Source organism: Corvus cornix, chromosome 1A (genome assembly GCF_000738735.6).
Source record: "Corvus cornix cornix isolate S_Up_H32 chromosome 1A, ASM73873v5, whole genome shotgun sequence".
Taxonomy (NCBI): Eukaryota; Metazoa; Chordata; class Aves; order Passeriformes; family Corvidae; genus Corvus; species Corvus cornix.
Window position 1 is genome coordinate 60829028 of NC_047057.1, and position 22372 is coordinate 60851399.

Consider the following 22372-nt stretch of genomic DNA (forward strand, 5'->3'; position numbering starts at 1 on the left):
TAACTTTCATTCCAGATGACTGAAACAACAAAACCAACTAAGCAGCTTCCCCTCTAATAAAAACAGAGCTTTTACTGCCAAATAACAACCAGAACTGGCCCTAACTTGAGCCTCTGAGCTGGAAATTACCTCATGCATCTACTTTTAAACATGCATTTTTGAAAAACTTTTTTATTCTTTCACCTGGAGTAAACATATGAAACAGGACATCTTAAGAGGCCAGGTATTTCTTCCCTCTCCCTCCAGATATATTGTAGAGAAATCATTATAGTTGAGTCAACTTGTTAAGAAAGCAGTCCCTAAAACAAACAAACAAAACACCCACAAAACCCCCAAACTAAGAGCAACACCCAAATTCATATATCTTCTAGGTTAGTCTATATTAATAGCCAAATCATAGTTTAAATTAATAGCCAAATAAAATTTGGTTATAAAAACAAAGCTACTAGTAGTCTACATCTTTTAAACTGTTAAAAATATCTCCATCTCTTAAACCAAAAGTTAATTACCAAATTAGAAAAAGTTTTTGCCTTATTAATTCCTTACTATTTACATTCACATTAATATTTTTTAGAGAAATCTTTGGAATTTCCTCAGCTCTTTTTGCAGTCTTATAAGATTTGAGTGCTACTAAAATGTGTTGCTACCAGTTTAAGTGGTAAATAAATGTTGTCTATGTAGGCTGAGTGTTCAGATGTGTAGGATTTTGAATCAGGGGATGTTTTTCTTCAGCATTTTTACCGCTTTCGCTCGAAGGAAACATCTTCGGCACAGGAGGTTGGACCACAGCACTTTCTGGCTTTTTCTCAGATGTGAAGAAATATAAATTTGGACTTGATGTCAGATATTTCTGCTTGGACTGCACATTTTTAGGTTCAGCATTTGCTAGAGCACATGGTTTGTTCTGGGCATTGGCCTCCCTGGATCCAAAGCAGTATGGAGAAGAGCTCTCCATGGTATAGGGAGGCATCCACGGGCTGCTGGATCTCTCAGTGCTTTTAAGGATTGAGAAGGTGGTGTTTGCAGAGTAGGGGTCAGAGGTGGCCCCAAGACAAGGCGAGTTTGCAGAGAAAACACTGTCACTGTCAGGGCTGACCAAGGGTGAACAAGGACTCTCCCGATTTCTGCAGGTTCTCCCTTTCAGTATTTCTTCCAGGTTTTTTTTGGTATTGCTCTGTGGGCTGTCGAAGTTCCGGGACTGAAATTTTGGTATCTGCAAAGCTGGATTGGAGACTTGGTCCATCATTTGGATGGATTTAATCTTCCTGCAGATGCTGTCGACTGGATTGCGGTGCCGTTTCTTAGCTCCGCATTTCAAAGACATCATCAATTCCCTTCTCTTGCCAAATATCTGGAAAGAATAGGCACAAGATACAAGAGTCAGGGCAATCAGCACACACATATTTATGCCAATTTTTCCATTCAGCAGCCACCTTGGAGCTTTTGCATCCAGTGGTTTGAAAACCCTTGTTCCACTTACCAGCTGTGACAGAAACCTTTAGGCAGGACATTTTGTTGTCCAGGGAACTAGAAGTTTATGTGCATGTGGAAAAGTTAGAGAAGAAAGACATAAATACTTCCTGAAATATCACTGCTTATTCTTGAATGCCATAACCATGGCAGGGAGGTGAGGGGAATGAAAATAAACACTGAAGAACACCCTGCAAATTAGCACAGGACATTTTAGATTAAAGCAAGTGCTTTAATTGTATTTGGGGAAGTGGGGAGGCAGGAAAAGGGAGGCCAACAAGAGTTTCAGCATTTCTGTGAGCCTACAAGAACAAAACCCCCAAAACCCAGTGTTTCTTCTGCTAATTAGCCACAGATGTCATGGTGCCACACTGGGAATTACACAAGAAACACATCCCACAGAGGAACCTCATCTTGTTTGTATTTTTATTATCTATTCTCCCAGGCAACATTCAAAAAAGACATTTCCTACAAGATAAGCATGTCTCTGTGTGACTAAGGCATGGGAGGTTCATTTTGCCAGGATAAATCCACATTCCAAGTGAGGTTTCCGTGTCTACCCTGCACATTGCAGCCACCTGAACCAATCAGCTGGGAGCTTTCAAGGGACAATGGGGACTCTGAGCTTCTCAACCCACCAAAGCAGCATCTGCTAAAACATCAGCACCAAGAATGTTCACTGGGGGAAGCCCTCAGCAGGCCTGGGACAGGCACCCACATCTTGGCTGAATCTTTGTCATTGGGAAGAAACAAGAGGTGAAACAATTCCAGTTGGAAGCAGCATTGAGATTATCAGGCTATATTATTAAATAATAATAACATACCAGATGAAGCTGGCTGAAGCTCCAAAGAATGAGATTTTAAGTGATTTTTTTTAGGTAGAAAAATTAATTCCTTTCCCCAAAACCAGCATCAGGCTTCACTAGCACTTAACACTTGCATAATATTTTGAAGCAAGGAATAAAATCATATATAAGTATTTATTAATCTAGATTGAAATAAACATAAATACCAAGTACTTTATTTAAACTGGTTTATTACAAGCTGCCTGCATGGCAGCAACTTAGTTTTATATAAGCAGAGGCAAGGGCTCCAAGTTTATTTTTCTGATATTTCTATAAGTAGCAATATTTATGTTAATGAACACATCTCTAGCCACAGGAATACTTCAGGAAAACCACAATAAGGAAAAGCTCAGAACAATTTTACAGAAGAGACTACTTTTTAATTATGGCTGTCTTAAAAGATTTCATCCTCAAATAAATGGCAGGAAGTTGAAGCAATCTTCTGTATTAGGATGCATTATCTTTAAAGAGATAGACAAATTAGCTTTAAATTAAAATTTTTAAAACACTGCAATTAGATTTAAGACTGTTCTTAAAGTGCACAAGTACCTTCAAGCAGATACAACTAAAACTCTATTAAAGGGTATTTCACCAGTAAAAAAAATAACCAAACAACAAAAAAAACCAGCCCAAGAGCTTATACTTACACTAGCATGTGGAAAAATAACTTCTCTTCCCTCTCTGAGGAAGCCAGCACAGCTATTTTAGCTGTTCCTCTGAGGAGCAGTAGCTGACTGAACTTCAGTGTTCAAATGAGCAGAGGGCTCATCTGCTGCAAAATCAGCTTTACAAGGTACAACTGCTGCCACTCAGCCCTCAGCTGAGAGGGTCCACCAGCTGCAACCAGGTTCTAATCTAGCATCAGGCTCCAGCTTTCTGGCCTTTTTACTTTCTTTTTTCCTCACATCTCTCCTACAACTGTTAAATTAATTGCCTGGGAATTCAGTGCAACTTGAAGTCTCCCTGCTCTTCTACTTGTTTTTTAAAACAGCAAGGAACGTTGTGATATAGGTTATTGTTGTGTCAAAACTTTGGTTCCTGGGATGTTTCTCACTTCTATTAGCAGTTCTTTTCTGCTTTTCACACCTACAGCAAAATTTCAGGCAGGAGCAGATCTCTCCTAATTTCTGACAGTTAGAACAGGGAATCCAGGAACTGTATGAATTTCATCACTCTCACCACTTTTGAAAGGAAGGAAGTGTTGAAGTCTCTTGAGCTGATAGTGTATTAAATAGTCTCTGTGTTAACTGTCTGCTCTGCCCTTGGTTCTGTGAAAAAAAAAAAGAAAAGGAGTATCTTGTCATTAGGACCCTTAACTAATTCTTCTTTTTTTTGCGTTATATTATCAAGACATGTGCAGTAGGGCCTGTCTATCCAAAGAGCTCTACGGCTCCCGCTAAAGCCCCTTGTAAAAGCCTATGCTTAGATGGCCACATCTCCTTTCCAGCCTGCAAACTGGAGAAAATTGCTTTTCAGCTGGTCTTTTCACCTGGTGTTTGCCCCAGACTTGTCCATTGCTGGAAAAAAAAAATGGTTGTACCATCCTATAGCTTACTGAACTTCAGAAGTAACGCCTCTTTCTGAGATGTTTACACATTCCAAAAGTTTGTGGATTTCCACTCTTTCCTGATGCTTTCAAACATACCTCACCCCACATAATATATTTAAATTTTACTTATAATTATCCCCTTCACAAACACACTTGTGAGAAAAGCAGAGCCTGGACCTGGTTGCAGCACTGCTCACATATTAGTCCTCAACAAAGTCCCTGTTACCTCTCTTGTGTGAGGCGTTTACAAGACCTCTAACAGGCTGGATTTTCTACACCTTGTTCTCTTCCTCAAGCAGGTTTTAGCACAGTTCTTCTCATACAGTCTAGAGAAAAGACAAAAAGCTTCTCCAGCAGATCTGCAGTGCTTGAAACACACCCACATTCAGACATTGAGGTGCTGAATGTGCAACAGAATAGTTCAATAAATTTGGGCCAGCGACTGATGGACTCTCTGATCATGCACCTGGTTTACACCAGAGGGTATCTCTTCCCTTCAGAGCTGCACCATGAAAATTCACCTTCCCAGAAAAGATAAAGACATCCCTACTTATTGCAGGGGGGTTGGACTAGATGACTTTTAAAGATGTACTATGGTTCTGTAAATTAGGACCTATTATGAAAATAAATAACACTGAAAAACATGTTTGTGTGGCATAAAATGTATTGATGGATCCCAGATAGGATTGTCTTGGTCAATAGGTTTTACAAGGCAAATATGGAACTTGTACTCAAATTTCCCCCTAGTCTGAGTGGGATATATGAGGTTAAAGTCCACAGTCAGCTTTGAAGGATCACAGAAACACAAAAAAACCGTCCAAAAGGAAGGTATTAGGAGGTCATACAGTTCATCACCATGTGTCTGGGCAGGATCAGTTGGGCAATGAGTCCTAAAAAGGGGTTGTCTAATCTGTTCTCAGAGTTTCTCAGTGATAACAAATCAACATCCTTCTAGGGCTATCTATATTTGACTTTGCTACTGGTAGGAAGCTTGCCTTACAATACAACTTAGTGCAAATTAAATGCAAAATACTTCGTAATTTCCTACTTTGCAGGCTCTGCCATGACATTTTACAGCCTTTTAGGATGCTACAGTAGCACGTAGGAGCCAGAAGTACTCTGAGCTAGGTGCTGTTCAGGTGCCAGACAGAAGTGGGATGTACTTCCCAGAGTTACCAAACTAGCAGAAAAAAAACCAAACCAAAACAAACCCAAAGGAAATGAGAGTAAGCACAAAGGAAAGATCACAAGTCCCAGGAGGTTTATACCTTGACGGCACCAGTGTTTGCTGACGCACCCACTGACCACCTACACACACGACAGCTACACCTTTTACTCAGGAGCAAGCCACAGATCACTGGTGTCCCTGCCAGCAGTTAAAAATACACAGGCACAATGACTGGATCCTGTATTTTCAGGGAAATATTTGGGAAAGTTCACGGTCGTGACGTGAGTCACTGAGGTAAATTCGACCCCACTGGTTAAAACTCCAGCACACGAGAACATTTTTCTCTCACCTCAGCACTGAACTTCAATGCCAGAAATTGGCTTTTTATCACTTACAGTGCCAGGATATGCAGCCTGTGCCCTTTAGATCATCTCGAAGAATAGGAATAGGTTATTTTCTTTCTAATAAGGGGTCCTGCTGCTATAGCAAGCTTCCCTCTGCTTCCTTCACTCAGGGTATTGATTACATGCCAGAGCCACTTCCTCCTCCAGGTGAATCAGCTGAGAAATGGCAGCACTGGCAATGAGTGTTTCATGCACAGCTCATCCTCCTGAAGTGCCACAGTTTTTTAGTGTGTTATGATCCATAACCCAATTATAGGCTGCTTCATTTTTCAAGAGTAGGAGCTCACATGTGCCCATACACAATCACAGCTCTTTTGTGAATGCAAACACTCTCAGTACCTGCACTGCCTTCCCAAAACATTGCCTCCTGTCCCTGCTCGCAAATAAATTGTGTCCCATACGCCATCCTAGAAGTCTCTGGGAAGGGTGAGGTGACCACCTTCTCATAGGATCATGGCAAGAAAAAGCTTTGAAGGGAGAAGCCAAACCTTTTAAATTTTGGTCCTTGAATTGACAAACCTGGAGTTCTTTGTTCTGCACGCAGGCTTCTTACAGATTTCCAAGATGATGATCTTGAAATACACTTTTGTTTGAAAACCAAAGCAACTTGAAGTCACTGGTCATAGTAAAAATAAATGGACTTAGAGCCAAGAGTCACAAAGGAACAGACAATTTAAGGGAAAAATAAAAACCTTTTGAAATTAAAAAAATAACAAAGCCCCATGCCATTTTGGAAATACAATTTGAAATTGGGTTCATTTCACCTGACGTGAAAGGTCAAGGTCAACTGTCTCTTGCTATAGTTTGCAACTAAATTCCTGACTTTTAGATACCTTGGTGCCACTGAGGCCTCTGATGGTACAGCAATAAAACCATTCAATTTAAGATGATGCTGTCAAGATCCTGCTTTTGTTCTGGACTGGTGGTCACCTGTCCCTCCAAGGCAGTTCAGATTTTGATCTGCTCAGTTCAGCTCCCTGCTGCCCTCCAAGCACCTTCAAAAAAGCCCCAATCTCCACAAGGTTCCAGTGGGACTCAGAATACACCCAGGTTTGGAAGAGAGACTGAGACTCCAGCACAACCAAGTCAGAGTAGTTCAGATTTTGCAAAATGGTCAAAAGACAAGAAAAACTGAAGCTGTTTTTCTACAGCATGGTAACAACACAAATCTTTCTCCATGCCTCCCATTCTCCTCCTCTTCTCCCCAGTTGCAACAGGAGGGCTGTTTATTTTGTGTTATCTTGTCTCATTCCAGTGACAGGAAAAGCAGGGTTCATTTTCAATGCCAGACACATTCCGGTTTTCCTACCAGGAGGACAACCATCCTGAAGGGATTATACTTCACATTGCTCAATCCCAAAGGCAGGGGGTTAATCTTCACAGGCTCAGCTGAATATTTTGATTCCAGCCCTGTGGTCTGTGTGTAAAGGGGAGATCTAAAGTCACTCCAGAAGGGAGTAGAGGAGTAGCTTTACCTTTTCCAAGCCTCTGCATGTTAAATGTCTCTGGGATGCAATGCACAGCCCCCTTCTAAGGCTAAGGGTTAAGCATCATCAAGAAATGTCTCTGATCTGTCAGAGCACAGGGAAAAGAGCAGGGAAAATGTAAACTTCACAGTGAAGTAGATGCAAGTAGAATCCCTTCTGCTGGCTAGGATGCATCAGGGCATGGCCTTTTAAAAAGGATAAAGCTCTAACAGCAGCTCCCAGCCACCACAGGAGCTGCTTGAGACCAAAACCTGAACTGCCCTCTGATTTCTTGCCTCTACACCAGCATGAGCTGCAGCTGATGGCAGTTCTGTATACTCAGTGAGCAATTCTGCGCAGCATGAGCAGAGAAAAGAGCGATACCCCCCAAAAGCTGGACAGCAATTGCACCTTCACTTAATAATGTGCTTTGGAGCAGTGTCCACAGACACATAGTGCCAGGGAGGAGCTCACAGTGAGCAGCCTGTCTGCACATTCCTCCTTGGACTCCACATTCATGAGCCAGTGTCTGCCACATGCACGGCCTGACCTGGATGTTTGTCACACCACAGGCTGGCCCTGTTCGTGAGGCTGCTGCAGTAAACTTTCCATTGGTCAATCTTCTAATCAGCAAATTTCTACCTGCCTGTTTGCTTTGCTTCTCCTTCTGCTTCCATCAAGTTTACAAAGGAAAAAGTGCAGGAGGAGAGACGATAACCCTGCGTATAGAGCAAGCAAGGCCAGGCATCAAGTGTGATTAGCTCTTTGCCTGAAGACCAAACCCACTCTCCATGACTGCAGTGAGCCCAACAATCACCCAGAAGTAGCTCATGGAAATGACTTCTCTGATCCCTGCCTTTTCTTCTGTTCACTGCTTCACTGTTTGACCTATTCAAGCCCATGATCTGGACTTTTACTCCAGCTAATCCATGACACAGAAAAGTTTTTCTGACTATGAGAAGTTCAAGGTCTATTGGTTTGGGTTTTGTTTGTTTGTTGGTTTTTTGCTTGTTGCTGTTGTTAAGCTTTGTACTTTTACTTGTGTGTAAGAAACCTAGATGGAAGAAATCATTAGAGAATCACACCATAGACTACATCCTCTACATATATGCGAGGAATAACCTCAAGCTAGTGACACTGGGTAAGTCACTTTTTTCTTGATGCTGGCAAGTCATTTACCAGCTTTTCCAGCCCCTACAATGGATAGTAATCTGATATATGATAGATTATCCTGGGTAAACTCTCGCCATCCATATTAATACCCACCCTGGCTGTGATTATTGATCATCCAGCAGGAAGGTGATGCATTGCAAACACACAGGGCTGATGCTGATGTATTCAGGAGGTGTTCACCTGGTTAATGGGGTGCATCTCCAAGTGCATCCATCTTTCAATCATTTCAATCATGACTTCCTGCAAGACTGCAGGTTTCCCTCAGGAGTCATCAGACCTTCTGCTTTTTCATCTACAGGGCTGACAAGAGATCCCTTCAGATTCCTCCGCCCTGCCACGGAAGGGGAGGGCACCTCCACTCTGAAGATTTAAAAAGGGACCCCTGGACATGTAGGAGGGAGATCTTGTGACACATCATCCCGAGGAAAGAAGACTGAAGGTTTGTCACTGAGATAAGTATGAAGGTAAGTGAGAATTTTTTGGTGTGTAGGAAACATTTAGTTTGTAATTAATGTTTTTGGGGTTTTTTTCATGTGAGTGCAATGTTTAGGAACTGCAGGGAGGCTTAATAACTTTTCCTTAAAAATAACCTGAAAGAAATATACACACATATATATAATGTGTATTTAAAAAAACCACCAGTGGCACAACATGCTCTCAAGCCCAGGATGAAATAAACCACTGTGAAACATAAAGTTAGATGCTCTGCTGCCCATCACTGTTATCAATACGTGAATAACAACATGGTCTGTGTGAACAAGCAGAGATGCAACTTGTGCACAGAGGATTCATGCTCAATGCTTCCATTTGCATGTGCTGCATCAGTGAGCAAACTCAAAGAATTGAGAAAACCCATCTTCTGACTTGTGTTAATCATGGTTGATATTGATAGGATGCTAAATCTAAAACATTTTTTCCTTTTTTTCTTTTTTACCTGAGGAAGTAGAGATTTGGTCTCCTGGTTTGTTTGTTTGTTTGTTTGTTTGGAATGACAAACCCCCTACATTTGCTTGTTGTCTACAGTTTGGTAAAATCAAGGTAGATTTATACCATCCTTATCCTTGTACCTTATTCTCATTTCTGGAGGATTTGATATCCTTGCAAACAGGAACACAAAAGGTGCTTGCATGATGGCAGTTCTCACCAGGATGGAATGGATTTGAGAAAAAAGAATAAAGTTCTGTTTAACATTAATCCTCTGATCAGATCAGCGTGCACTGCAACACCCCTTGAGCAAGAGGAGGTTTGGCAGCAAGACAGGGACAAAGCAGCAGCTGGAAACACCCTCATATTTAGATGTGAAGTTGGGAGGATGTGCAGATGTGAAAGGCTTTTCCTGCACCTTGTGGTTCTTTGTTGTGCACAGGGGCTGCATAAACTCACAGCGTCTGCCCTGGCCCTGTTCCTGGCTGCATCCTTCGTCACCTTCTCCTGGAGTGCTCCTCAGGTGAGCTCAGGCTGGAGCTCATGAAGCTCAGAGGTTGGTGCCATTAAGTATTTGCACTAATTAGCAACAGCATGGAATGTTGACATGTCTCTTTTCCCTCCTATTTTTTTGCATAAAGACTCACTTCCAAAGGAGAAACTGGACTCCTCAGGCCATGCTCTATTTGAAGGGTGCACGTAAGTCCCGAGCTCTTTCCATCTTGAGGAGATAATTTTCTCCACCCCTGGATTATTCCTTGGTTCCACACAAGCAGGAGATCCTGAGGATGCTGTGGAGGTAGAAGTTCTGAGGCTTGCAGGGAGGTTGTGTTAATTGCATGGTGCTAATTATGTCAAGGTCACACCTTTGGTCCCTGTACAGGTAATCCACTTCAAAGTTGGACTCAGTGGTCCTTGTGGGTCCTTCCCACTCAGAATATTCTCTGATTCTGTACTTAGTTATTTCTTCTTGTCTCTGAAATTGTGGCATTGTCAATATTTTTTTTTTAAAGAAATCAAATCAAAAAAGCAAGCGTTGAAAGAAGAAAAGGAAAAGAAAGGGCTGAAAATGTATAGGGTTTGACACTTGATTGTAAAACCTATTGCAAAAGCAGTTTCCTTATCTGAAATAATCCTAAAGGGGGTTTAAGACATCCTGGATATAGTTATCATTCCTTATTCCCACTCAGGCTTTAGTGAAACATCTTCTCAAGCAACAGAACACACATTCCTGTTTCAAGCATCTTGCAGCAAAGTTGGTGTCAAGACCACAAGCGACCTCTTCTAAGGAGAACTTAGATGTCAGTGCCACAAAATTATGGTGTTACAGTTGTGTGAATGAAATTTTGAGTTTCTACTGTTAGTCCAGAGTTAAAGAAGAATTAAATATGAAAGATAAAATTTAGAGCCAAAGAGAGATTTTGTCCTTCGATCCAAATCATCAAATTTAACAGAAATACTAACATGAAAAATTGTATTCTGAATTGTTGACTTAAAATTAAAAGCTATCAGGGAGGGCAGGTATTAAGGGAGGAAGAAAAAAGTTCCCTGTAAATTAGGAAAAAAAAAGTCATAATCCTGAGAGAGTGCAAAAGGGAGACAATACAAATAATAGTAAAACAAAATAAATACAGGCTCCAAACGACTGTAAATATAGCTGAAAGTTCTAGTGACTTTAATACAATTATTTCTAGTCAAAGCAAAGATTTTGACTCTTTTTTGTTTGTTTGTTTTAATTTTTTCCGACTGAAAAATGCACTGTGTTACTTCCCTACTGAGCTTTTTATCATTCTTTTTATGCATAAGAAGCAATGGGATTTTATTGTGTTAGTTTGGGATTTTGGTGGGTTTTTTTCATTTTTTGAATAGAATTACAATTTAAAAGGCAGTACTCTATAGTCCAGTAAAGAGACTGAAGGCTCTTGACCATATAGAAAATTGAAAACAGGGGATTTAGGGATTTTGAGGTTGGAATTAGAACAAATTTGAAGGCTGTTTTCACCCTTCTCCCACTGCTTTTGTAGAGGGACGTCGCTTCATCTCAGATGAGAGCCAGAGGAAGGACCTGTATGACAGAGTGCAGCTCGGTGAGTCCATGAGCACAGGGGTGTGGAACTCATCCACCTTCCCTCAGGTTATGGGAGAAATCCATGGAAATGGGAGGGGATTTGTTTTCCTGGAATCATAACCAAGGAAACAACGAACTCCCCTTTTTTTAGTCCCTTCATTCCAACCAGCACATGACAAAGACTGACTTTCCTCTCTGGTGCATCTGTGTGATTTCATTTACATAATTTCCAGACTGACCTGGCTGCTAAGTGGGATTTTCATCAGTGCTTTTGACTTTCTTTAAAAATAATCAAATCAAGCTATTAATTGTGCTGAAGTGACAAATAACAGAAGCAGATGACATCAATCCACACTAGGCGATGTTTCTGGAGGGATCAGAATGTTGTAAAAACAGTTAGGAACAAACAAAAACGGAAAATGTTCTTTTTACCTTCCAAAGGATTTTGAAATAACCTCCCTTTAAAAAAGATTGCTAATCTCTCTTTTGTTATTTATCAGGCTGGTTTTTAGCAGACACTGCTATAGAATGAAGGACACAACAGTATTTTCTTGTCTTTGGGTCCCTAGTTGTAGAAATAATAAAAAAGCAAAGAACAAAGTAAAGAAATGCCATCAGACACTAACAAACCATGCGCCTCTGATTTTTTCATTCTAGAAACACGCAGCCAAAACACAAATCCTTTATCTCTTTCTGAAGCTGCTGCACTGTTCCTTAGATCCTTACAGAAAGCACAAGAAGGTAAATGCACATTTTATCTTCCTCTAATCTTTTAAAAGTGGTTTTTCAGTATTTCATTTACTAACAATTTAGCAAATCAGTCTAAAAGGTCTGTTTTGAATGAAGATATTGTTCCACAGAGTGCATTGTATTGGAGTGGGCATTTACACAGATTAGAACATGAGCCACATAATGATAGCAGGTAAATATTTGTATATCATGCTTTTAATTTTCTTTTCAGACATTTTCCTGGTTTGGATTCAAGGGAATGGCTATTTTTAATTGAATTTTCAAACCCAAATCTTTACTCAGGTTCCTTTTTCTCTGTAATATTGTTTGCTTGTGAAATTTTTATTCCTCCGCTGGATTTGGTGCAAAAGTTTAAAAGAATCCATAAGAGTCCCAGGAGAGGAGCTGTTGGTTTCACATCACCAGGCTGAGACCCTAAACCTTTGCTCTCCATGTCCTCTGTCCTTAAATCTTTCACCTCTTCAGCTACCACAGACTTTTTTTTTTTTTTTTTTTTTTTTTTTTTTTTTTGGAAATGGAGCTGGGGCTCTGTGCTCAGTCCTCTCTTCCCTACCCTGGCAGAACTCTGAACAAAAAAAAATTCAGTGGCATTTTGGAGAGAGAGAGAAAGGCAGAATTAAAAACAAGCATAGTGCTTTGGATAAAATATATGAGCAGTTCTAAAGTTAAAGCAGTGAAAGTGTCATTTGTATGCCCACAAAATCCTCTGAAGGTGGATTTTTACAAATTTTAGTGGTATTTTCCTGCCTGCTGCTGCTGTGGGAGAGGAGATGGTGGACAGCAACTGAGAAGAAAGGGTGAAATATCTGAGAGCAATAAGCAGAACTGGAAGCTTGTTTGGAAAATACTGTGTGGAATAACATTTCCATCACTGTAGTAGGGAATAACCAGTCAAACCTGGGTAAGCCATGCACTTTCAGATCAGCTGATTTTAGACTGAGGGCAGTGTGCAAATGAAGAACAAATCCATTATTTTCTTCAGCATGAAATTTCTTTGCTGTGTGCTAACTTACCCCTGCGGACATGGTTTGTATCTTTGTTCTTCAGCAAACAGAAAAATTCCTACATTTAAAAATGAGAGAAGACATGAATGTTTTTAGAGGTGCTGCTTCTCTTAGCTGAGCAGTCACACTGCACTGAATCTGTGCCTGAGGCACATCTGAAAGCTGAAAACTTTGGCTGACTGAACTTTCCCTTATCTACAACTTACTTCTCCCCATTGTGTGCTGTCTTACAGCGGAGGAAGAAAACAGTGATCACCCTGGCTACTTGGCAGACAATCTATCGAATTGGTGAAATTATTTAAAACGTCTTTAACATTTGTACAGCTGTGAGCCTGAAAGCATAACTTTTGTAAGTAGAGTGTTTCATCCATTCTCGCTGAAGTTCCCAAAGGGTGAGGTGTTTGCACACTGCAAAATTTTGAAGGCAAAGGGATTAAAAGGTATTAGTTCACATAAGGAAAGCATCTGTGACGTTCCCTCTTTCTTTAGAGCATTTTGTATGTCCCATCCAAAATTTAAAATACGTGGTACCATCTAACCTGAAAAGATGATTAAAACTGTCTTTTTGGATGACCATTTCATTAAAAACAGTTTTTCAGTTATCATTGGGAAGCCTTTTACCACCTTCCACTCAGCTGAATATTGAAGCTTTTTAAAATGATAAATATTCCTTCACCACTTGACTGGCAGCTCTGTGAGCTGCTGATGGTCAATAAATTCAGTGAGATGTAAAAACATTCCAACTATTTGTGACTGCAAAGCTGGTGACTTTTAAATTTTTTTTTTTTTGGCAGATATCTGTCAGCACAAAGAATAGGCAGCAGCACTTATTGCCCCAGTTCACTCCTGCAGAAATACTCTGCATAATCCTATTGAGCAAGCCCCACCACATAAAAACAGTTTGGGGACAGGTCTTGCATTATCAGGGCCTCGTTAATGACTGCATTGCGATTGTATTTTTTTTTGTTGTTCTTTCTTTCTGAGTTGTAAAACTGGAATTATACATAAATTTGTTAATTACCATTCTGTGCTGATAAGGATGTATCTCACATTATTTATGTAGTTCTGTGGTCTTACTGGTAAGCCCTCTGTAGCTCTGAAGTAATTAAAGAGTAGCCACATGATTTCTGTGTCCAAGAAACTATATTTTATTTTTTTAACCTTCTACCCTACTCATGCTCTTCATCTTCTAATGTTAAGTTCCCCTGATCTTTCTCATAACACTGCTAATTAATTTTAACTCACACTATGATGTTGCATCTCCTCAACACAAAGAAACACAGCTGAAGGGACAGAGGAATTAACTTTTATCATGGGGTTAGAGGCACTTTTAATAATTATTTATAGTCTGTATCACTTCATGGAGGAACATAACTGGAGAAATCAAATGTCCTGCTTTGTTCATTTTTAAGCACTCATATATCTTCCAACAGCAGTGTTTGTTGTATGACAGAACACATTCAAGATGAACTTTACCTCAAGACCAGTGCTATCCACCAGAATCCTTTCATTAATTTAATTGCCCTTTGTTTAGAGCATATTTGGAATATCTCAGGTGCATCTAAAGTGATTTTCCAGCATGTTTTACAGGATCATCAGTCAGTGCTCAGACAAAAAGTAGCATAGAATCAGGGAACAGAGTCCTAGAGTGGCCTGGTTTGGAAGGGACCCTAAAGATCCTCCAGTTCCAAATGCCCTGACATGAGCAGGGGGACCTTCCACTAGAAAAGTGAAAAGTAGAAGGGATTTACATCCTTTGGTTTATCAGTGTCTTGAAATTTATATGCCTCTGCCTGTCCCAGTGATACAGAAACTGTACTCACCCTATTCCCAGCTGACTGATTTTTGTACGTGTTCCTGATTTAAGGGCTCAAGCTTAAACAATTCTTCACAAATATTATGAAATGGAATAAACCTTCTGCCTCGCTGGTGAGCTGCTTGTGAAACCCCAGTATTTTCCATCTGGAAGACAATCCCTTATGTAACAGAGAGCTGCTACCAAGCTTGTCAGGTGTCAGTAACTGTTGGGAATGTGTGGCATTTAATTTAGGCAATCTGTCGCCATGGCTGAATGAGAAGCCGTTCCCCCAGTCCTATAAATTCAACAGGCAGAAGTGTTCTGCTGTAGATAAATTGCCTTGTTACTAATGGTTAATCCTGGAATCAAGGCAGAACTAACATGAGCCCAAGGCATGGGGCAGAGGTCGCTTTGGCCACTGCAGGACCTGAATCTGAGAATTCAGACTAAACCTATCTCAAAAGCTGTGCACTCTTTAACACCAGGAGGGTGCTCAAAGCATGTGAGTGTGCTGAAACACACACAGCTTTCCTGCTCTACAACAGAGCTTTGAAATACAAGCCATAAAGATGGATTTATCGATTTATTTCTTTATGAAAACATTAACTTTCAATCAATATGCCCTTTAAATGTTCTTTCTTCGGGACTCTCAGCCATTACATCCTTTGACTCTGCAAGGGAACTCTGATTGAGAGCACTTTGTGGAAGAAACACAAAATGCAATTGTTCTCCCCTTAGTAAACTGTGTGAAGGAAAATATTTGCAGTATCTTTGCCTTCATCACTTTTATATGAAAAATTACTCATTGTTTTAATTACCTCTTAAATGGCTAAAGAAATAGTGACTCCTTTTAATTCCAAGTAAGATTTTACCATAAAAGCCCGGACCTGATTTCTGAGAATAGTTGTTCTTTCAAGTATCCAAATCAGCTCAAGAATGAAAGTCCAATTTTAAAACTGATTTTAAGTGGCCAAATACACAAATAGGCACATTGTCACTTTTATTCCAAATGTCCTTTACTAAGAACCATGTCATCAAGCATTGGTTAAGTGCTTGAAAGGTAGGAGCCTAACCAAAGTTGGACATCTAGGCTTCCCCTGGGATTGACAGGAAAGGTAAATACCTCCAAAGCTCACATTGTCCTACCTGCTGAAGGACAGGCTGAATAAATTCCTGGAAATGTCTTTTCTTGAACAGCATGAGAAATTTTTGATGCACAAACTTGCAAAACAAAAGATTGATCTCCTTCCTAACGTCTTCATGTCAAGATGTGCTTCTGAAGAGCCAGTTCAGGCACTCTGCATCTCTAGGAGCTGAAATACTTCTAAAAGCTTTCTGTAAGGCAAATGAAATGTTTAGTTCTTGTTGTGAGGATCAGTTATTCCCCAAGAACTTTGATGTCTCAGGTGCTTTTCAAAAGCGTGTCTGGAATTTTTTTAGCTTTATTTATTAGGATTACATCTCTTCTAGAAGAAGTGAAATAGAGCATGGACTGATAGAAATTACTGATCTTTGAATGTTATCACATTGCTCTGTGGCATTTTGTCTGCAGGGGAAGGTGCTACTCAAGGAAATTTTGTCATTCACTTTAGCCAAGTTACATTAATTTCCTCCCAAACCAGTTTGTTAACAGACTTAGAATCTACAACAAGATGAAAATAAAAGAGACATACCAGAGGAATCAGAAAATAAACGGTCTGCTGTTTATTGTGGGTCTAAATGACCTCAGAAAGATGACTTCATTTGTCTCTCAAATTCAAATGGCCACTCCATAAGACTTTATATTGTTCCACAGGAAGCATGTTTTACCACTGGATCAAGACACTTCTGTGTGCTGTAAAAAAATGTTTTAATTATGTATGCTTACAATAAACAGCATCAGGAAAAAGAAAGACCATTTTCTTTTCAGTGCATCTTTTTAAACTCTTCCAACATTTCTCCAGAGTAACACTTTTTTCCTCTAATTTTTTGAGCTCTGGTTTAAAGTTCATGTTAATTTAGGAGGGGAAAAGGGGAAATATAAATGGAGCAGGAATTCCTTTGGGATACCCAAAATGTAGCTATTCATGTAAACTATGATTAATACAGATGATTCCATAGACAAAGGTATGATCTGCAGTTTGTATAAGCTCCTGAGGGGATTGTCTCATTCTCTAGTTTTATTGAGCTTGAAAAATCTCTTCTACCTCAAAGGGACACAGAAAAATTGTCATTTTAACTACTTTCAAGGTGAAATAATATTAGGCTTTCCAGCAGTGCAGCTCAAATAACATTTGAGGTTCCTCTAATTATACCACACTGTCCTTAACACAAAGCTTGCCAAGCCTACAGGAGAAACTGTTGAGTGGAGGGGGAGACCACAGCAGGGTGAGAGCAACGAGTTCAGTTCCTGTATTCTCCGTGCTGCTTCTTTTTCCCTTGTGGCAAGGCTCCAAGGGTAAAGGGGGACTTGATGTTCTGCCTATCCCTTTCAGCTTCCTCATCCTCATCGTATCTCTCATCTTCATCTTCATCCTCAGCTTCACTGTGGTGAGGGCTGGAATGCTGGGAGGCAGAAGGCGATGGTGGCACTGATGAAGGCCTGGGGAACCTGAAGCCTTCCGTCTGGCAGAGAGAGAAGCAAGTTGAATGAATTAATTGAGTTCCTTGGTTGGTTTTATACAGCAATTTAAGGCTATCATCACTTCACAGGAAGTCAGTGGTGGGATGTAAGCTAGACCTGCCCTGCACTCTAAAATTAAGCTTCCTTCAACCCAGGTCCCCTCAGTCCTCCTCTGCCAGTAAGTACACACTTGTATGACAGAGAACTTTACCCTGTGCCATAAACACCATCCTGCCCTTCCCAGCATCGCTTTTTTGCAAAGCATGACTATCTTTACTGAGCCTTAAAACAATCAGCACAACACAAAATCCTTCTGTACTTTGTAGTCAGAATATGCCTACTGAAATTCAGGCTTCAATCTGAACATTCAAAACAATTGTCTAGTTATAATGTCAGCATCTGCAAAACCCAGCAAGGGGTTTTCGTCTGAACCTCCTGTCTCCTTCTTATTAAAAAAAATTAGTTGCTCTTTGGAGATTTTGTTTCAAGTCACTTTGTTCTGACAGTGGGTCTGAGCAGCCTCTCTTCTCAAATTGGTGCTAATTTGGACTAGGCAAGAACTGTTTGAAGGTGTACCTTTAAAGCGACCCCTTGCAGCTGCAGCCAATGTACCATGTCTAGATGAAGGCAATACCTTGCCTTGCTTTCCCTAGAACATCCTTTCCCAGCTGCCCCTCTATCTGGTTGATGCAGAACATCTCCATGGCATTTAGCAGAAGCAAAAATTAGAAGCTGCCACTCTTCCCAGAGGAATTCAAGGGCTAGTTCCTCAGCTGGTCCAAACTGGCATAATCCCATCCAGCTCAGTCTAAATCATCTGAAGAGCTGCTCCTCTGTCACACCTGGTATCCTTTGTGTTTGAATCTGACCCCAATAGGTTGTGGTTTAACCCCAGCCAGCAACTCAGTCCCACACAGCCTCAGCTTGCTCCCTCCTGGAGCAGTTGAGGAGAGAATCAAAGGGGGGAAAGTGAGAAAGCTCATGGGTTACATTAAGACAGTTTAGTAAGGAGAGCAAAAGCTGTGCACACAAGCAAAGCAAAACAAGGAATTCATTCCCCACTTTCCATGGGCAGGCAGGGGTTCAGCCAACCCCAGGAGTGCAGGGCCCCATCACAGGTAACAGTGACTTGAAAAGACAAACACCAGCATTACAAACATCCCCCTTTTCTCCTTTTCCCCCCAGCTTTGTATACTGAACATGATGCCATAAAGTCTGGAATGTCCCTTTGGTCAGTTGGGGTCAGCAGTCCCAGCCGTGTCCCCTCCCAACTCCCTGTGCACCCCCAGCCCCTCACTGGTGGGGTGGGAGAGGAGCAGAAAAGGCTTTGGCTCTTTGCAAGCCCTCCTCAGCAAGAACTAAACCATCCTTGTGTTATCAGCACTGCTTTCAGCACAAATCCAAAACACAGCCCAGCTACTGTGAGGAAAATTGACTCTGTCCCAGCCCAAACCAGCACACTTCTGACTGGAGACTGGGTCTATAACTTGTTAAGCTTTTAACTGGGAGTTCCTACTCCCTTTAGTTAAACCCAAACTTGCTAACTCTCTTCTCCCTCACACTCTTTCTTTCTCTCTCTTTGTAAAGCAGTTAAAATGAAGATGAACTCATCTCCAAAAGCAGACTTTACCTTTGGTGGAGCACTTGGTTCCATCTCAAATTTATCTGGGAATGCTCTGCTGAGGGCCAAGTGTCTGGCATGCATGTAATACTGCAACAAAACAGAGAAGCCATTACAAATCATAGAAATCTTGGGCAGATTAAAGCAAAGGGGGAAAAGAAACATAAAATGAGCATCTTCTAAAAGATGGTGCTGAAAAAAGTCTACACATGTTTTCAGATAAGCAGAATCCAGCTGATATCACTGCTTGTAATGAACACAGGGCTGTGAAGTGATGAGCCATTCATGACAGATTCACATCAAAGAAGTCTGGAACAGAAGCTGAATAAGGTGCCTGTAAGACGTATTAAGATGGAAACTAGGACTTGTCTTGGTCAGTGTAATTCCTACTGAGTGACAAGTATGCTTTATCCCTCAGGAAAGACCTGGGGTTTTTTTAAGCAGGAAAATTTACATGTACAATTTCCAAGTGCGCATATGTATTACACATAAGCTTTAGACTTACCCAAAGTCACTTTGGACTGCACAGAAGCATGTGTAACAGTGACAGAGAAGTAACATTTATGAGTTTACTGATGCCTGGTATTTAAGAATTTGACAAAAATATTGATAGATCCACTATATCCCTGAGTTTTCAGCACATGCACAGAAAAAATAGCTTGTTACATCCAGGTCTTATACTGTGTTGGGAACCACATAAATACTAAGGTTCTCACACAGGTATCAGAGCAGGACAAGGTCCAAAATAGTTACAAAGCTCATATATGTGCATCCACATCTTTAACCCTGTGGACTTGAGAACACTGCTTTGCTACAGTCTTCTTAGTAGGTGGTGCTGCCATGCTTTCTGTGTCAAATTAAAAGCACTATTTGCATTTAAGGCACAGAGGCAGTTTAGGAATGTTGAGGAGCCACAGGGCCCAGCGACATTTCATGAAGGACAGGCAGGATTTTTGAAAGTGTCCAGATGACTTCGGAGCACATCCTCCTTAGTGTAGGTGCTGCCAGCAACACCAGTTTTTTACATTGTGTTTAGCATCAGAAAAAGCTCGGTGTGACTGGATTCTGCTCTAACCTATTCAGTCTCTCCTTGCCACTAGAGCGTGGAAGGATTACACTGAAACGTAAAAGCTCTGCCTTTAGCTCCTTTGAGAGGGGAATTTCAGCACAGGGCCGTGTCCTTGCATTGCAGCACTGTGCTGAAGGCTGCTGCCTAGGCCCATGAGCCTGGAATTTGTAATGCTTCTATCCCACACACCCTGCCCAGGTATCTCCAGTCCAGGAGGTCCGAGAGCCGCTCGGTGCGGTTCCTCTGGATGATCCTCTGGCGCCGGTTCTGCTGGCAGAAGCCGTACAGGAACTGGGTCAGCTGGTTGCACGACTCGTCTGGCGAGCGGAACCTCCTGTCCACGATGTAGATCCCTGAGGGACACAAGAAAGGGTGAGGTGAGTGGGACTGCAGATGGGATCTGACCTCTTGCACTTCCAATCCACCTTCTGTCACGTAGCCTTACAAATACTACATGCAGTATATCCTTTTTAATGTTAAAAGGCAGCTACAACTGGAACATTCGTTACCATTCTGATGGAATGGAGAGATGCAGAGCAATATGCATTTTTTTTTAACTTTAATTTTCTTTACTTTTTAGGCTGAAATTCAGCAAATTCTTCAAAACTCAGAGGCTTTGTTGTTGCTGTGTAAGTATGTCCAAAAGGGTTCGAGTTTCTGGATGAAGACGCATCATTTTTATCTCCCAAAATTTTTAAAATACTGACCTCTTAAAGAAATCATAACCTAGTGCTTTCCTAGCTTCACAAGTGTGGATGGCCAGAATCAGGCTGTAGGAGAGAGGCTCTGTTTTCTGTAGAAACATAAGTGTTTCCATAGAGACAGCTAACTCACATGCATCACTTGACAGACAATTCTGGGAGAGAGAGGGCAGAGGTAACCTTTGCCTCTACATAGTTTGTTGAGATTAATCCTTTATTTTTGCCACCTTCCTTACACCAGGGTGTTGGGAGAAAGAGGGTACCAGACCTTGCAGCTCTCTTAATGGACATGACAGATGTAAAACTACCTTAATGAAGTGCCTGGTGCCAGCACAGTAATTTATGTCAACTCACATCTATGTTTTGGCAGAGAAGAGCAAGTGACCTGTGCTCTGTGTCTCTGAGGGTCTCAAAGATATGTCCACCCAGGCAGGTGTATCTATATATTGTACCTGGCTCTGCCCCTTGCCCCTAGGTCAGGCAAAGCTGGCACCAATGTGGGGTTGTCACTGCCTGACTGTGAAAACAAGCCAAGATGCTTGGAAAGAGGCCCTATTTTGGGAATATATTCAATACTCATGGAATCACAGAATTACAGAATGGTTCGGGTTGGAAGGGACCTTTAAGATCATCCAGTTCCAAGCCTCTGCCATGAGCAGGGACACCTGTCCCAGGTTGCTCAGAGCCCTGTCTAGCCTGGCCTTGGACACTTCCAGGGATGGGGCATCCAGTTAGCCCTGGCTAAGTAAGGAGGAAAGGACAGGGAGGGCCGTGCCTTGCTCTGTCCCTCGGGGAGGCTGTGGCTTTAGTGACAACAGCACCAGTTGGAAAACAAGGACAATCAGGCCAAAATGAAGCATCTGCTGAGGCAGAATTGTCCTGATATACCAGGCATTGGCTTCCTTCCTCCTCACCACACTCCAGTCATGAACCATTTGTAAATCTTCCCAAGCAGATCATTATTTGAAGTAGATTCCTTGTATTTCCACAGCTCTCTTTTTTTTTTTAGTGTACATGATAATTTACTGTTTGTTTGGTGAGGGACATGTTTCACTGGTCTCAAAGTCCCAGACTAGCCCAAGAGAAGCAGACTTTCCCTGCTTCCTTGGAAGGCTCAGAGTGTTATAGTGCAGAGGCACTAAAGGGATGTGCTGGAAGACTCTAGATGGGTATGAGCACTGATGGGTTTTGGAAGGATACAGCAGACAAAAAATTAAAGGGAGGCAAAAGATAAATAACCTGGAAAGGGTTTGGATAAATATGACAGCTGAAATTACTTGTCCGACTTAACACGATATTCAGAGCCCTGAATATATTCCCCCAATGAATTCCCTTGTCCTAGAGAAACACCAAATTGAGGAGTAACAGCATGGTTGCTGTGCTTTTTGCTTTCCTAACTCAGAGGTGATATTTGGATATGCTGTTAAAGTTTTTACCATAGGCTGCTGGGTCAGCAACATGTTCCTGCATGAAACAGCCAAATCCAGAGAGGTTTGTGGTTACACTGGGAATGCCCATCACAGTACACTCAGCTGCAGAAAGAAACCGGCAAAAAGGATTTCAGGGCAATATACCTGCAATGGTTTCACTTGAGAAAGAAAAAGAAAAAGAAACAGGCAGACAGAAGGTCCCATAACACTAGAGCTGCACTAAAAATATCAGTGAAAACCATGATAATGTTTTGTTGTGGATTCTGAGAGAAAAAAAAACATAAAAAGAAATTTTAAACACGAAATTCACACTGTGTTTGCAAACATATC

At 41.2% G+C, this 22372-nt stretch overlaps 2 protein-coding genes across 3 annotated transcripts in view; one reads left to right on the top strand and one right to left on the bottom strand.

Annotated features, from left to right (window-relative positions):
* The first annotated feature begins 8432 nt into the window (after nt 1-8432).
* Nucleotides 8433-13945, top strand: SPX (spexin hormone). Of its 2 annotated transcripts, XR_002048033.1 has the most exons (7): nt 8433-8539; nt 9442-9522; nt 9641-9698; nt 11024-11086; nt 11725-11808; nt 13055-13170; nt 13616-13945. XR_002048033.1 is itself a non-coding variant. In XM_019292760.3 (6 exons), exons 1-6 carry the CDS (start codon nt 8534-8536, stop codon nt 13111-13113), a joined length of 351 nt encoding a protein of 116 aa, XP_019148305.1. In that variant the 5' UTR covers nt 8433-8533; the 3' UTR covers nt 13114-13945. The 2 variants fall into 2 exon arrangements, 1 of the variants encoding a protein (XP_019148305.1); XM_019292760.3 differs by having other exon boundaries at nt 13055-13945.
* Nucleotides 13946-16300: 2355 nt separating this feature from the next.
* The window catches only part of GYS2 (glycogen synthase 2), a 43642-nt gene continuing 37570 nt past the window's right edge, over nt 16301-22372 (bottom strand). The window contains exons 13-16 of the mRNA XM_010410294.4: nt 22049-22144; nt 20101-20264; nt 18852-18932; nt 16301-17223 (exon numbers count right to left, since the gene is read on the bottom strand). Of these exons, the coding sequence (XP_010408596.1) occupies nt 17002-17223; nt 18852-18932; nt 20101-20264; nt 22049-22144 (563 nt within the window). The 3' untranslated portion in view covers nt 16301-17001. The remainder of the gene's footprint in view (nt 17224-18851; nt 18933-20100; nt 20265-22048; nt 22145-22372) is intronic.

Bases quoted from the DNA above. Each gene is read 5' to 3' on its own strand.
- SPX (XM_019292760.3), top strand. The intron at 9,699-11,023 runs GTAAGTCCCGAG...CTGCTTTTGTAG, and splicing joins GCTCTATTTGAAGGGTGCAC to AGGGACGTCGCTTCATCTCA. The intron at 11,809-13,054 runs GTAAATGCACAT...GCTGTCTTACAG, and splicing joins CTTACAGAAAGCACAAGAAG to CGGAGGAAGAAAACAGTGAT.